This window comes from Hylaeus volcanicus, chromosome 8 (genome assembly GCF_026283585.1).
Source record: "Hylaeus volcanicus isolate JK05 chromosome 8, UHH_iyHylVolc1.0_haploid, whole genome shotgun sequence".
Lineage (NCBI taxonomy): Eukaryota > Metazoa > Arthropoda > Insecta > Hymenoptera > Colletidae > Hylaeus > Hylaeus volcanicus.
The window spans coordinates 3,781,920-3,797,090 of record NC_071983.1 but is presented as its reverse complement, the minus strand read 5'-3'; the positions used below and the strand labels follow the sequence as shown (position 1 = coordinate 3,797,090).

The 15,171-nt window shown below is 48.8% G+C and overlaps 1 protein-coding gene across 2 annotated transcripts in view; it reads left to right on the top strand.

Annotated features, from left to right (window-relative positions):
* Positions 1-15,171, top strand: part of LOC128881066 (uncharacterized) — a 110,673-nt gene that overhangs the window by 75,733 nt on the left and 19,769 nt on the right. For both annotated transcript variants that reach the window (XM_054131745.1, XM_054131746.1), the window contains 2 exons: positions 12,735-12,895; positions 14,896-15,065. In XM_054131745.1, coding sequence (XP_053987720.1) covers positions 12,735-12,895; positions 14,896-15,065 — 331 coding nt within the window. The remainder of the gene's footprint in view (positions 1-12,734; positions 12,896-14,895; positions 15,066-15,171) is intronic.

Below are 15,171 nucleotides of genomic sequence, written 5' to 3'. Positions count from 1 at the left end.
CGTTCTTTTCCATCGACCGCTTTAAAATTGGTCCGTTTCAACGGCGCACGGTGCGCCGATGTTTTCGAATGAAATTCCACGCCGGTTCAACGTAAGTGACTGCGACGATGGACTGCCTATGAACGTAGAAACGAAATTGTTATTTAAACGTTTTCAGAAGTTTGGAGAACCTGTCTCCCGATGTCCTCGTACTCGCAGTCGGTAACAGAAATTCGTTTCCTGGTAACCATTTTCCCCCTCGTTCGTTTCCTCGCTAATTGTTCAAGAGCTTTTTCCGTCAATTTCCTCGTTTCACCTTCAGCCGCGAAACACATTTTAACATTCAGCGAACCGCGTCGAACGGAACCGGTTCTGGAATTAAAGCAACCGGATAATCGATATCCACGGTTCGCTGTCCGTCGAAAAATGCAACTTTACCCCGAATTTATGCATTTCCAGGAACACCTGGCTACAAATGTAACCAGATGTCAATCCTCGATTTAACGATCTGCGTGCATTATGTATCATTGTTTGGAACGCAACGCGTTTGAAAATTCACGGGGTCGGATCGACATCCTCTGCGAATTTCAGAGAATTTTTCGGCGTGCGCAAACGGTAGACTGACTCTTTATCGACAACGTACATACGAGATACTCGGGTAAAGACTGCACCATAATCAAGTTTGCACAAAATCGTGGAATGACTGATGATATACAAAGAACAATATATTTTTCTTATCTTATTACCATGTCGCAGCCGATTAGCTCGAATGATTACCAGGTCTCGTCACGAGAAGGTTGCTGCGAGTGAAAACCCGCGAGGGAGATAGAAGAAATCAGAGTTTCTTCCTGTACAGGGATCGTTCTATAAATCTCCCCCAATTAGATTTCTCGTAGCTCGTCGATTCGAATAAACGTAGAATTAGACGCTCGATAATTCTCCCCCGGGTCTTGTTTATCAACGAGTTGCCCGATCAGGGCGCAATTTATCAGTCTGGCACGGCTAGCGCCTGCGCAGCGCTCGATAAGCCAACGTCCTTAATTTCCAATTATCCTGGTTATTAAGGCCGGGGGAGAAACTTCGCGGATGCTTCCTTTCACATTGTAAACCCGCGGACTTGTTTATCGTCGCTTTAATTGAGCACGAATCGTAGAGCGTCGTGATTCGAGGTGCGCGTTCCAGATTAAATGTTGTACGCCGCACGTGCTTCGTTTAATCGAGCGTGACGTTCGTCTAAAATTTGGAAATCGAGGGGCAAGGTTTCCTTGGCGATCGAGCGCGTTTCCTCGGCAATGTCCTTATCACCGTCGCGCGCTCATCGTTAACAGTTCGTTTTCTCGTACGAGGAAGTAACCATTGTTGTTTGCACAAACACGCAAACGCACACATCGACGAACGCGTTGCACGCAGACAGACGAACGGATGCACGCGCGTCGCGGGGTCAACGGCACGTTGGAAAACAACCGACGGTGCAGTACTGCACACAAGTTGGACCGCTGGTGCACATACGCGTCCACGCGTTGCATTCTGCGCGCGTGTGCGTGTCGCGCGGTCGTCCAATATTATCAGGGCGATTTCGATTGCTTCCTTTTTTTTAACCCCTTGGCGCGTGTCCTTTGTTTGCTCGCGGTGCGGGTAAAGCAGCCACCGGAGAGGAAGAGAGACGGGCGAGATTGTTGCAACGAACAGCGAGTCCGTTTTTATTTATGGCCCTGTTTGCTTCGAGTGGCTCTTTATTGGAACGTTTATCGGAGCGAGCTTGTTTTCCGTGGGTTATTTCTCGTCCCGTCTGGGGAGAATTGCTCTGTACATTTAATCAACGATCGGACACAGTTTCGGTCTACCGATGGTTCATCGTGCTCGAAATTTGAAAGTTTCCTCGTTTCTCACTTGGATTGGATATTCGATTTTTTCTTTTCTTTTTCGAATGAGTATTTTAAGCTGTACGTTTCTCAGATCTATAGGTTCGTTTTTTTTTTATTTCGAAGCTTAGAATGAAATAACAATTCTCCCCCGAAGCGATCGATACACGTTCTCTCCTACGTATCGCGTGTTCTCTCATTCCGTCCAATATATACTACCTTAACAAAATCCCTGCTACAGCGCGGAAAACACCCACGCGGGTACGAGGCGGACTCGATTTCCCACTTGTTACAATTTTACGCCCAATTTCCCGCAAGCAATATATTTTCATCTTTGCCGTGGTTTCGTGTTTCTACACTTATTTACATTCTTCCCGACGATCTCCTGTACGTAGACCCGCAAAAAGAGCATCAAACGAGCCTGGAGTAGGCGGGAACGTTGCCTGATGAAAGGGGAAATTGGAGGAGGGCGAAGAGAGATTTCCATGGGAGGGGGGAGGGTGTACAGAGAAGAGAGAGAGAGAGAGAGAGAGAGGGAGGAGGAGAATTTTTCCTGGACGGTGAAACTGTCCTGCGATCGACTTTCCGTGCGACGACCCGCGACAGCGATAGAATCGAGCGTCGCTCGAACGGCATTCGTCGATGCTCCCTTATCGGAAATCGATTCGGCCTCCTCTCCGTTCAGGGGAGGACCAACGCTCTCGAGACACGGCGTACCGCTTGTCGCTTAAGGAGCAACGTCACCTTTCCACCAATTTTCATGGAGATACATAAACCAGTCTGTTGTTGGAAAGGTAAAGTCTGGGTTAGGTCGTCGTTTAACGTCTAAGAGTGTCGATTCCTCGCGATGAAAAAATTATACCTCCCAATATTCTGTACTTTGACGCGACACATGCTCGCGTAGTCCATCTTCATTCAACTTCGAATCGATTCGCCGTCTAAAAAAAAAGATAAAGAAGAGGTGCAAGGATTTTCGTTGCATTCGGCGTTGCATTCGACACGGTGCAACCACCGTCACCAGCACATGTGCACTGGCGTACGTGCAAATCGGACGTTGAGTGATGATATCAAGTATATATACGACTGTGTCACGGGTCATCGGCCCTCGGATATTCTTGGCAATTCTCTCTCCTTCCCTCTTTCTCACTCGTCCCCACCCTTCGTTTCTCGTTCGTTCTCCCTCTTACTCGTTCCTTTCCATTCCTTCTATCCATCCCTCTCTCTTTGACGATCCTCCCCAGGGACTCATTCGCTCCCCTCGGTATCTCGTCTTCCCTCTCGTCCGGACCGTGATTTCGTCTCTTCCGCTGCTCTTTCGCGCCCTCTCCGCGGGTCTCCGCGGTTCGATCGGCTTCCAATAGTTGCCCGTTATTTGGCTGCCCTCGACAATCCTCGAGTTTCGCGGGAAAAGCATAAAGTATACGCAGGTCTGACTCTACGTGCAAAAGTACGCGGAAAAGAAAGAATGAAACTTTTTCGTACGAAGCTTCGTTCTCGAGATAATTGATTCTGAAACCGTTCGGGGCACGGGAATCACCTTCTACTCGGGTTACTCTAATCGCAAGACATAACACGTAATATTTGAAATCGATCAACGGACGAAGTAGATTTTGCAATTTTTCATCTTGCAGGGATTTAGCGAATTATATTTATGTTTACATGTACTTTTAAAAAAGCCAACGATCGTTTGCCAGCTATTCTTTCGTATTTTCGATAAAACCATGGTATCGCTAGTGCTTCTCTATCGCCTTGTAAAAAAGAAATCGCGACGCGAGGAAATATAAGTCTCGCGCTTACGATTTATTTGCAACGACACTCGTAACTTTTCACCTCGGCTTTCTTTTTTTTTTCAATGAGGCTAAGAATAACCGTCAGTCAGCTTTGTTTAACGCGGTTCACTTTGGGTTGAGATAACGCTGTAATTATCGTTCGAGCGGCTTGACGTGTCGATGCCGTTGCAGAAGAGAAAACTATTTCGATCTTAGGAAATAAGTTCTCCCGGTTCGTTCGCGGATTCTCGTGCTCTTTGTTCGAGCGTCGACGAGAAAAGCTTTTCCCCAGATTCATCGACATTCCTCGAATGTTCGAAAGGTTCGTTAAAGGTTCAACGAACGAATCGGTTCGAATCGATACCGTTCCACAGGGGATTAAATATCCTACGTGGGTAAGGATGACGCATCATCGAACACCGTGACCGCTACCCACTGCAACCTCCCACGCGCTTACACGAACCCACGTGTTTATGCAAACGTCGAATTTCCCGGTGGGTTAAAAGACACAACGCCGTTCCCCATGGACAAATCAGGTGCCCCTTCGCGGTGACGTACTGCCTCCTGTCGCAATAGATATTACCATACCGTGATCGATCATACCGTTCCGTTCTGGAACTTCACGCGAGTGCTCGATCCGTTGTAGACGTAACCGAATTAATTCGATATTTATTATAATTTTTGTACGTTCGTCCTTGCTTACCGCGTTACGATTTACTCGCGCAATTACGTCGAAATATTACAAAATTCTGCACGGCAACGAGAACGGTCGACGCGCGCATAATTTAATTTTCTTTTCGCATTGTTCGCGGCAACTCGTTAACGCGCGCGTTGTGGATCCAGTTCACGGGCTGTAAACGTAAATCCCGGTCAGCTGTGTTATTGGGTCATTATTCCGGGTAAACCGTGGGGAAGCAAAAAAAAAAAAATGAGGAAGAAGAAAAGAGGGAAAGGTTACCCCACGGGGGTTAGAAAACGCACCGGACACGAGGCAGGGGGTGAGAAGCAACGGGGAAACGTTCGCGCGAATTCAGGCGAGCGGATTGGTTCCGCTCGAGTGCGTCGATTTGCGCGAAACGAGCGAAAATTTTCATCGGGTGCAAGCTCTTTCTCATTCTTCTTCTCGATGTCGCAGAATTTTATCGTTTCACGCGGTATTCGGATGCTTCGGTCAGCCTTCGAAGGATCGTCGCGATTTTTTCAATACCTTTCTCGCTTTATTTCCCAAACATTGTACGAATTTCGAATGTCCACCGGCCAGTTTGGAGATAATTGTGCAGCCCGAGACGTCTCGATTCGGCTGCTTTATTTTTAGCACGACAAAGAAGAAAAAAAAAGAACGTCTCGTCAAATGTCGTATCAGGTGATCCGGGTGACCTCGACCGATCCACCGGTTTTTCGCTGCGAATATTCAGGTTCGATCCGTCCAAGGTTGTATCGTCGTAGGTCATTGAATTCCTCTCCGCGTCAGCTAGCGGATGGGAACGCTTCGGTCGAAAGCAGCGACACTGAAATTTGGAAGGAAACGTCGTTAAAGATCATCATGGTTTTCTCGTTGTTTCGTTCGTACGGAAATTTTCGAGTCACCCCATAGGCGGCGATAAAAATTCACCGTCGAACCGATCGCGGAAAAGAAAGAGAACGACGAAAGGTTTTCTGCTCGCGCGTTCCGCTCCCTATATTCCGACGGGCGTTGGTTCACTCTGGCGGAAAACCACCGGGGAAAACGAAAGGGAAAGGGTGGCGTTTCCTAGGGGTAATATATGGGTCTCGTGGTAAGAAGTGAAAGGGAAACGGCGTGCCCAGGGACACGTGGACATCCGATTGTTTTCACTTTTCGAGAAGCAAGGGTGGCCGAACTAGGGCAAACGAGTATCGATCGGTGGCGAAGAGGATCGTTTCCCGCGTGGAAAAAGATAATTGAGAACTGGAAAGACTCTTCTCGTCGATTAACTCCTTAAGCGCCGGTGCTCTGTTTAGAGGGAATTCAGAAAAAAAGAGTTCCCTTACCTACTAAAATTTATTTAACACTCGGCGATTATAATTTTATCTCGACGCATTTCTCCCGAATCGCGATTTGATCGGCGTCGTCATAAACGCAGTCTACTAAAACGAATTTTAAAGAAAATCGCGGACCAAAAATCGTATATATCAGCTTGCTTCTCGTTCACGGGTCTGAGAGAACTGGGACAAATTTACAGAGCCTGAACAGAATCGCACGAACGAGAGGAGGAAGTCCTAACCGCAAGATTCTACAGAGTCACCGTGTATATACGATGCGGCAAGAAGCCCGAGCACAGTCGAGCGGACTCTCGTAGTCGTGGAACAGTGACCCCCTGGACCAGAGATACAGTTATTGCGTTTACTCTCCTCCGCGCCGGTGCACCTACCACCGCATACACTCGTACACAGACTGCCGTACACGTAGACACACGCACACTTGGTTGCACTCGGCCGTCCTCCGTGCATTGCACCGCTGTTACCAGCGATGGGCACGATTCTTCTACTTGTATCGAGCGCGAACCAAACCTTTCAGAGTTCGCGCATTTGTTCGCGACTCTTTTTATCTCGAGACTCCTCGTATAGATAAAAACGACGAGCGCGGTTAATTTATGCTTTAATAAAAACTATCCATCGAAAGCGCCACGAATTTCCGCGACTAAAGCTACGAATTCCCTTTCGAGGCTGTCGCTGACTCGATGCGTCGCGATCGCGATCGTCCAGTTGCCGTCGTTGGAATCAAGAGGAAAACTCGAGCCTCGAGGAACATCCATGTGTGCGAATTCGCGGCCGCGTCTCTGGCCAAAAATTACGACGCTTTGTTTTCGCGTCCCTGTTTCTCTGCGCTGGCAGCTATTTTTTTTTTCCTGGTCGAGTACGCCGCCGCCGCGCTTGTTCTTTTTTCCACCTTTTTTCTTTTCTGGCTGCACATGCACCGTTCCGTGCGATTCTTTTTTCCCTTCTGGGTTGTTTTTCTTTCTTCTTTTTTTTTTTTTTATTTCCTTGCACGCGGCGTTGTTCGCGCGACGAGGTTTCGATTCGATCGATCGAATTCGTTTGTCGACGCTGCGGGTGAGTTCGTTTCGTTGAGAATTCTTTTTCAAGGGTTGACGTGCTTCGCGTGATTGCGTCAGAGTTTGGAGAAATTGGGAACTTTTAAACGAGAACGGTTTAATAATTTGCGAACCGTTAATGGAAATTTAGATCGGAGATGTTAATTGAAACGTGGCCCTTTTTGGTTGGACGGAATTCATGTAACAAAGTCCGGGTGGATAATTTCGAGGTTCTTTCATAAGAAAGGTGAAAGACTCGACGATAAATTCGATATCTCGTCGATCGTAAAGCAATTTTGCGGATGATTGGGCGTGGAAACAGCTCGAATTACGATTCCATCGTCGCGTCCTGCGTGCAGCGAATCTCTCGCGACGAAAGCCGGCTGCAGGAAACCCGTTTCGTTGGCTGCGCCCAAAACGAGGTTATCTCGATTCTCAGCGAGTCGTGCGTACGCGTGTAATTTCGATATTCTGCTCGATTTCCGACACGTCAGACTCTCGGACGATCGTTCGATTCCTTTCCCGTATCTCTCTTTAGCTTCTTCGTCGACGCTCCGTTTCATCAAATTCTTGCTCGACTCTGGATAGGTCAACTAGATCCGCTCGAATGTTTCGTATTCGCGGATCTACGAGATACTAGCAACCGTAGATCACCGATCCGTGATATTATAGCATTCGCTTCGAAAAAACTTGGACTTGAAAACTTTTGCCTTCGTACACGGATTACAAATCGGGCGCAGATCAGGTCGCGAAAATCGTCTCGACGAAATTGCCGGCGACGACATCGCGCGCAGAGGGAGAGACGGGAAAGCAAAAGCCCGATAAAATGGCCGCGTGCGCGTACACCGGCCTCCGCTATCTGATCGTGAAAGCTGAAATACAACCGCCAAATGCTCGTACTTTCTACCGTGCTGCTTATTGCGAGCTACGCGCGATAGCAAAGTGATAAAACGGTCTTCGGAGAGAGAAAGAGATACGTATTACGTGTAAGCGTGTGGAGAAAGAGAAAGAGAAAAAGAGAAGGAAAAGAGCCGATCGCAGCGGCGCGGGTGTTCCACTTTCCAAGCAAAAGATACTCGCGAAGATAGCTTGCACGGTCCTCGGACGTTTTCCAGCTAGGCGAAAAAATCGAAATGTGCTCGATAGCTCGATTTACGGACCGATACCACTCGCTGTCGCTGTTTGCCTACAACTTGGAGTTACTCCGACTACGACTCTTGCCGACCGACATAGATATTCCCTCTCCATCTTCCGCTCGGTCTTCCTATTAGGAAAGTAGAAATTGAGGTTTCTGAAATTTTCATCGAATCACGACTGAGTCGCGTCTTCGGACGAACGTCTCTTCAAAATGCCTCCCAACGCTTCGATGAGATCTCTGACGATACTACCCGCGAGCCAAGCGCGATCGTTCGAAGCTCGGCCATCGTTCGTTTCTTTCCCGAATTTCTCGAGAACGAGACCTACCGACGAATCGAAAACCCGCCCGCGTCGCGAGACAACAACTCAATTCACCGTCAATTACTAAATCGCGATACGGTTCGCGGCGCGAGACGATAAGCGACCCGTTTCAAGTCGGTAGCACGCGCCCGTTACGCGTTGAACAATTTGCATATCGCCGTTTGCAAATTTACGATCGCGAGTCGCGCGGAAGAATCGATAGATTCCGACTTCTGTTCACCGTGGTTGGTCGGTCTCGAAGGCGCTCCGCGACATAATTATTCATACGCGATGCCGGGGAACGCGACAGGGGGAAATCGATCGTTGCAACGGTTGTTGCATCCCCGCGCGATACACTCGCAAGATCTGCATATCGTCGTGGATATTTATGAACTCCGACGAAGAATCGATCATTCCACACGCGGCGGCGGAGTCGACATTGTTACTCACGGGGTGCGAATAAATTAGCGCGAGCCTGACAGGATCGTTTATCGAAAATGTTGCGGCAACTCGATCCTTCTGGCGCTCCGGTATGTTGCAGGTGAAGGAGGTCGTCGTTGGTTTCCGAAGAAGTAGTCATCTAAAAATCATTCTCGACGAGGAACCCTCGCGCTTTTCTAGCAAAAGTCGAGAGGAAGATCTCTCACGATCGGAATCTAATCTTCTCCGTGAACACCGACGGTGACCTTGAGGTACAATCGAACGTCGTGTTCCGATGTCAGAAGACGTTCGGTCCAATTGGAACTTGGCAGCGCAATTGAACGCTGATCTAGCGTCCTCCGACGAAGGAGCGCTATATTTAGTCGCAACGGAAACCTTGTTCGAGCCTTGTTAGTCGAGTTCTCCGGGAAGTCGACGCGGTTGACCAAGAATTCGTTAACCTGTCCAATCGTGGCAATTGTGACTGGCCGATGGTGTTTCGTCACGGTCGCGATTCGGTTGAAAGCGCGCGAGCGCGCGAGAAGAAAGCAGAGATCGGACGACAATGTTTCGCGTTGATAAATCAGATCGGAGAAAGTTACAACCCCAATTAACCTCGGTGATACGGAATGACTCGTGCTCCGAGTTCGTTGAACCGATCTCGGAGGAGAACGAGCTCGAACGCCACGAGCGAAGCGTTTTGGTTCGTCCACCTGATAGGGAAAACCTGACGTTTGGCAAACCGAATGGGAGGTGTTTTGTAATCCGTGCTACCGATTCGAAACGGTGTTGATTCTTCGCGTTAAAGCAAATCCGAATCGACATCTCTTTGTCGGATTTTGTCTGTCCGTGGTCGACCTCGAAACTTGTCGCGTGACAAAGAAGATTCGGTCGATAAATTGATAGCAAACAGTTCGTTTGGCATAGGTCGATCGTAATTCACGTGTCACTCAGCGATGCGCAGTTTCGGGCCCGGTTTTTTTTTTTTTTTATCGAGGTGATTGACTCTTCTGCAAAGGTCGATTGGGAACCGTGCGATCGCGCGTTTCGAAAAGCGTAGATCTCGGATCGATCAGTCAAGACGCGCAGTCTATTACAAGGACTAATTCGATAAAACAATTAATCGAGCACCTTGGATAGGACGTTCCAAGTAAAGGGAATAGAATTTGCGTCGCAAATCTCTGGATGAAACAACTTCCGACAACGTTGCTTCTCCTCGAAGGTAGACCCGTCTAGGTTGCGATCGAACAACGACGATCGAAAGTATCAAAAGCGACGGTTTGGTCGTTGGTCGCGGGAACGATCGGATTCGTTTCGAATTTCTTCGCACCCATTTGCATGGAGGAGCCGGTTCGATGAACCCGAGGCAGGGGTCAATTCGGAGCGGGCCCTGGAACTTCCTCCAACGAGACCTAACCCGGCGAAACCTCGACCCGACATTGAGGCAATGAATTACGAAAATGATTAACGGGGGAGGGGGAGGGGGAGGGAGGGATGGACGGGAGAACGAAAGCGTCGCGTTTCGGACGCCGGCGCTTACGCATCGGTCGAATTCAGCGAGGCGACAAAAACGTCGAGCCGAAACCTACGTCAAACTTGGGTTAACGGTTTAACGAAGAGAGCCATTGTCCGTGAAGCTCGCGGGGAATTGGGCCGAATTGCGTCACGAACCAGCGACGAGAAAGTGGAAATTACAAACGGCCGGCGCAAAGAAACGTACCGCTACGTGATCGGAGTCACGAGGCGATCGCGATCGAAGGGACGAGAGCCGTTCGATGCTTCCAACGAAACTAGACGCGGTTTTCGAGGTGGCCACGAATCCCTCCGCGAGCGTCGATATATATCGCGAAACCAAGTCTGCTCCCCCCTTCTCCCTTCCGTCTCTCTCATTCACTCCAGGAATCCCCCGTTCCCTTCGGTCTGTTCTCTCGGTTCGTGTTCAGTCTTTCCTCCCCCTCTGGGGTCTGTCGTGCAATAGCGAGTTCAACGAACCCCGGGATGACGTGATACTGCCATGTTGGGAATTTATTATCTGACTCCGTTGTCCAACGACCCCCGCTTTTTGTGTATCGCGACGCAACCAGGCCGCTCCGGGTTAGTTCCTTTCCGATTTCAACGGGGGGAGAATCGGTTGCTCGGCACGCGCCGTCACGTGGCGCGGATCGCGGCCTTAGGCGTGGATTTTCACGGTAGCGATCGGGGGAACCCGGCTGCTGGCTGCATCCAAGGAATTCCATGGAATTCGGACAGGTGGTGGTCACGCGTACAGGTCGTACGATTTGTACTCGACGAGCGTAGCGCGCGAAGACTGACCGTCCCGATAGCGGGCCACGAGGAAAGCCTATGCGGTTCGTGGACACCGAAAACGTTTCTTGGCATCGACGCGTAGTGCTGCGTGGGAATTTTTTAGGACGTGACACCATGTGAATCGTAGATGGAACGTAGTAGGTACTACGTGATTTGTCATCGTTGCGTTTGATCGTTGTTCCGATAGATCGGCGGAATTAGTATTCGTCGGTGCTTTTGTTAGAGAGAACGGACTTTTACTCGGGTCGTTGGTCTGTATACGAAAGACGATTAACGCTGCTCCTATCCGAAGAATTTGCGGCTGAAATTTCATCTAACGCAGGTGTAGAACATCGTTACGATTCCTAGGAACCACTCGAATTACGTGCACGGAGCATTTTCGCTATCGCGAGAAGCGTCGCGTTTCGTGTGTTTATCTACCGGTTCGTAGTACGCTAAACATTCTTTTACGCAAAGACTTTAGTCTCGTCGTACCGCGAAGCGACGAAAAACAGAAACGAGAGATTCTTTCCGGTTTAAATGTCATCGTTGATAGAGCGCAGCGTTTTCCAGGCACGTCAGACGTCGTCCAACCAGAAATTCACTTCCCTCTTGCGAGTCGGGTTTTCTATTCTCCTTGGAAACCCATTGGAAGGTTGCATGATCGATTCCGCTTATATGGGCCCGTGCGAGTGAAGATGTCTCGCGACGTCGCCTTAATCGACGGATCGAGTCATTCCTCCCAGCTTTCGAACGGCCTTGTAGAAACCGTTTTCCCGTTCCTGATCGTCTCGTCAAACATCCACCGGTCGAGACGCTGGACGTTGCCGTTGTTGTTGTCGATGCGATCGAATGCAGTCGCGTCGCGAGGCAATTAAAACGTGAATTTAATCGCGTTCCTACGAGTTATTCGTCGTTTCTTGGAAAATATACTGCTCGAAAGTATTTTTCGTTTTCCTTCGATTGAAATTACGTTCGAGCGGGCTTTCTTGTAACATAGCGCGACTTCGCACGCTGTGGACTCCAGTCCAGAGTACTGGAGGGGTTGACAAACAATTAGATTCGTAATAACAATGACGTCCCGTCGGAGCTATTTCGCGACAGCAATTAAGACGGACACGCGTTCCGCATGGAATCAGTTAGCGTCAAAGAGGATCTGGCTCGATTTCAAACGATATTTTCGAGCCAGTCGGAGGTATACTATACGGAGACGCGAAAAATTCTCTCCGATTGTTCTTGTTTTCGCTATTTCCATATCTCGTCGACCGGATTCATTAGCGTCAATTTTGCGAAACGCTAATGGGTTGTCTTGAGTCACGGTGTCGTCGCTTTCGCCACTCCCAGACGTTTTCGAAAGGTGGAATCATCTGCATCGTTATCGCGTTAAATACGATATTAACATCGAAATAGCTGCAGCTGGTCTCGAAAATTAACGAGCAAAACGTTGAGGCGAAACATTAGCTTCGGAAGACGTTTCGATTCCCAATTAAGGAGAAGAATTCAACCCCGAGTTTCGTCGATTGAAATTGTTCTAGAGCCAATTTGAATTGCTGTAGGTGAATCTTAAGTGCTCCTAAGCAATCGTTCCTTTGCAAGAGAAACGCGAGAAGAAGAATTATTTTTTAGTTTAGAGGGGAAAGGAGAATTACTTTTACGATTATTAATGTACCAGCTCGTGGAAATACGCAAACATCGAGACGCAACGTTGAAATTATTCCTCTCGAATTCTTTGGCGAAAGATGTTTCCAATTAGAAACTATCCCCCGCGGAATCTGTCCTCACCGTCCGAAGGAGGGTAGGTCGGTAGATTGGCGGACAAAGAGAGATGGTACCAATTTTCCAAGGGACGGGCAGAGTCCTGCTGGATAACGAAAAACACGTTGATCGAACCGGCCAATTCAGCGTTTCCCGTCTTTTGTCTGTTGCAGAGTGGAAAGCTCAGCGTTGCAGTTGGTGTACCCGCTGGATTCTCGTCCGGTGCAGCTAATCTTCCGGGGGTTGCAGGTGGTCAAGGAGAAAAGAGCCCTCCTCCGAGATGTCTCTGGCGTCGTTAAGCCAGGCGAGCTCTTGGCCGTCATGGGCCCTTCAGGTACGACGCCGTCGATAGATTAAGAATACCTTTTTCTTTTTTTTTCCTTATTAGCCTTGTTTCCGGTCCTCGGTAATCCTTCAATTTCGGGACAGATTGGCCATCGACGGCACGGGGAGAATCTCCCGTCCGTTCCGTTTCGAGTCGATTCGAACCTCGATCGAGAGATCGTCGCGTGGATAAGCTCGAGCCGGTGGTATCTCTCATCCGGGTGGATTTTATTTGTCGGGGATTTACGTTTTGCTTCGAAAGCGATTCGCGCGGTACACGGGCGTAGCTGAGTTTGGACAAGCTTGGTAAATCGATCTCGCGGGGATGGAGGATAAGCGGATGGTTCGCGACGCGATGGAGTTCTGAGAAACGAGCGAAGTAAATATTTGAAAGCGATATCGACGACGGTACATCGCGATTTTGCGCTTTAAGACATTCTAGGACACGTTATATTCCTAAGTTATCGAAAGACGAGAAGAATAATATTTTCATGAGCACCTTTTAGCAGTTCATACTTGATCTATAGAAACGGTTTCTATAGATATTCTCGACGAATATCGTTAAATTCGTTAGCTCAATTTAGATTTCTATTGTTCTTTTCGTATATTTTCTGTCCTTTTATCTACAAATCCTATTTAACCATTGCTGCATGGAATGATGGCTTTAAACGCATACGGAATATGCGCATATCATGTACATACATATATTTGCGTGCAAAATATATGTCCCAACTCCGTTTACATATAACTAAAAGAAAGTACTCCGCGCTCGCGGATAGGAGACCCATTTTGTTTCGCAATTCTCGATGTGTGGCTATACGGGTACAGCGCGTACGAAAGGGTTAACTACGATAGCATTGTACTCGTAAATCACAACGGTGCATATATCGCAAACACACGGTCTCGCGCGCACGCACCGACACCTACACTCGTACGCCTATCATCCGACACCCAAAGCTCTGACACGCACTTGGCTGAAAACCGATCCTCGCATCCAAGTCACTCGATCGCTATCCTAAACACTTATCGTTCGCGCTCGAGGCTCGAAAAGTTTATTCACCCCGTTGTTACGCGACGACTCACGTTTTGCAACGCGATACGCGACGTAGCTCGAAAGTGCCGACCAGCGGGTTTCAGGGTTCAGCGGATCGACGACCGCGAATCTTGACCTACTGGCGGACAGAAAAATTAGGCCTGGCTCCGCTCGAATTATTCGCTATTGGAATAATTTTGTCGCGACGCGGACAAATGCGAAATTCGCGGATCGGAACGGCCTCTCGATCGCGATCGCGCGAAACTTGGCCGTTTCTATCTTTAGAAGATATCTTTCCGCGCGGTAACGAGACGGTTGCGTCCCCCCGAGCGATATATTATCGCGAGATTCCTCGTTCCCCTCGATACTCGTTTAACAAGCCAGCTCGCAACCCCTGCGCGTCCGCGCAGGTACAAATCATCCGGTGCTTTGCTGTTTCACGGTTTGTCGTTAATGTCGCGTTCAACGAGCCGGACGGTGCATTCGCCGCTGTATATCTCGGCTCAGCCACGCGAAACGATTCTAGGAATAAAATGTACCATTCCAGCGGCGCGTTTCAGTGGAACGTTGACTCGAGGGCGCCGTTGAAACACGGTCTCGTCTTTGGTAGCGAATAGGTGAATCAGTCGGGCTGCCGCGAACGGGTACACTGAAATGTTGCCGGGGTGACTCGGACCTTGAGCTCTGCACGATACTCGCGTGACTTTCTGGGTAATTGACAGTCGCGGGATATTTGTTGAACGATTCGAGTAGACGGCGCCTGGGTGGTTGTAATATTTCCAGTCTTCGTGGCAAGCTTACAGGTCGTGTCACTTTCAACGTCGATTTCATCGCGAACAACGAAACGATAAGTATAAATCGTATATCGTTTCGCTACGAATTTCGCCGCGAAATTGAATTAGGCGTAGCCTATATTGTTCGTCGACGCGATCTCTGGTTCATCGCTAATGGTACACTCCTCTTTTTTTTTTGCACAGGTTGCGGCAAAACCACATTGTTGAACTGCCTGTCAGGTCGGGTGGGAGTGGACGGCGGTGAAATCTGGTTGAATCGCGAGAGGTTGACGAAAAGATGGCGCAGAAGAATTTGCTACGTGCAACAGCAGGACGTTTTCTTTCCCGATCTCACGTTGCGGCAGACTCTCGAGGTGAGTCTCTCTTTATCGTTAAAATTCATCCAGTTCGCGGCAATCGCTGGAATATCATCAAACGAAATTAAAGCTAGCGAGGAAAGAACGGTTTCTTTCGTACGGA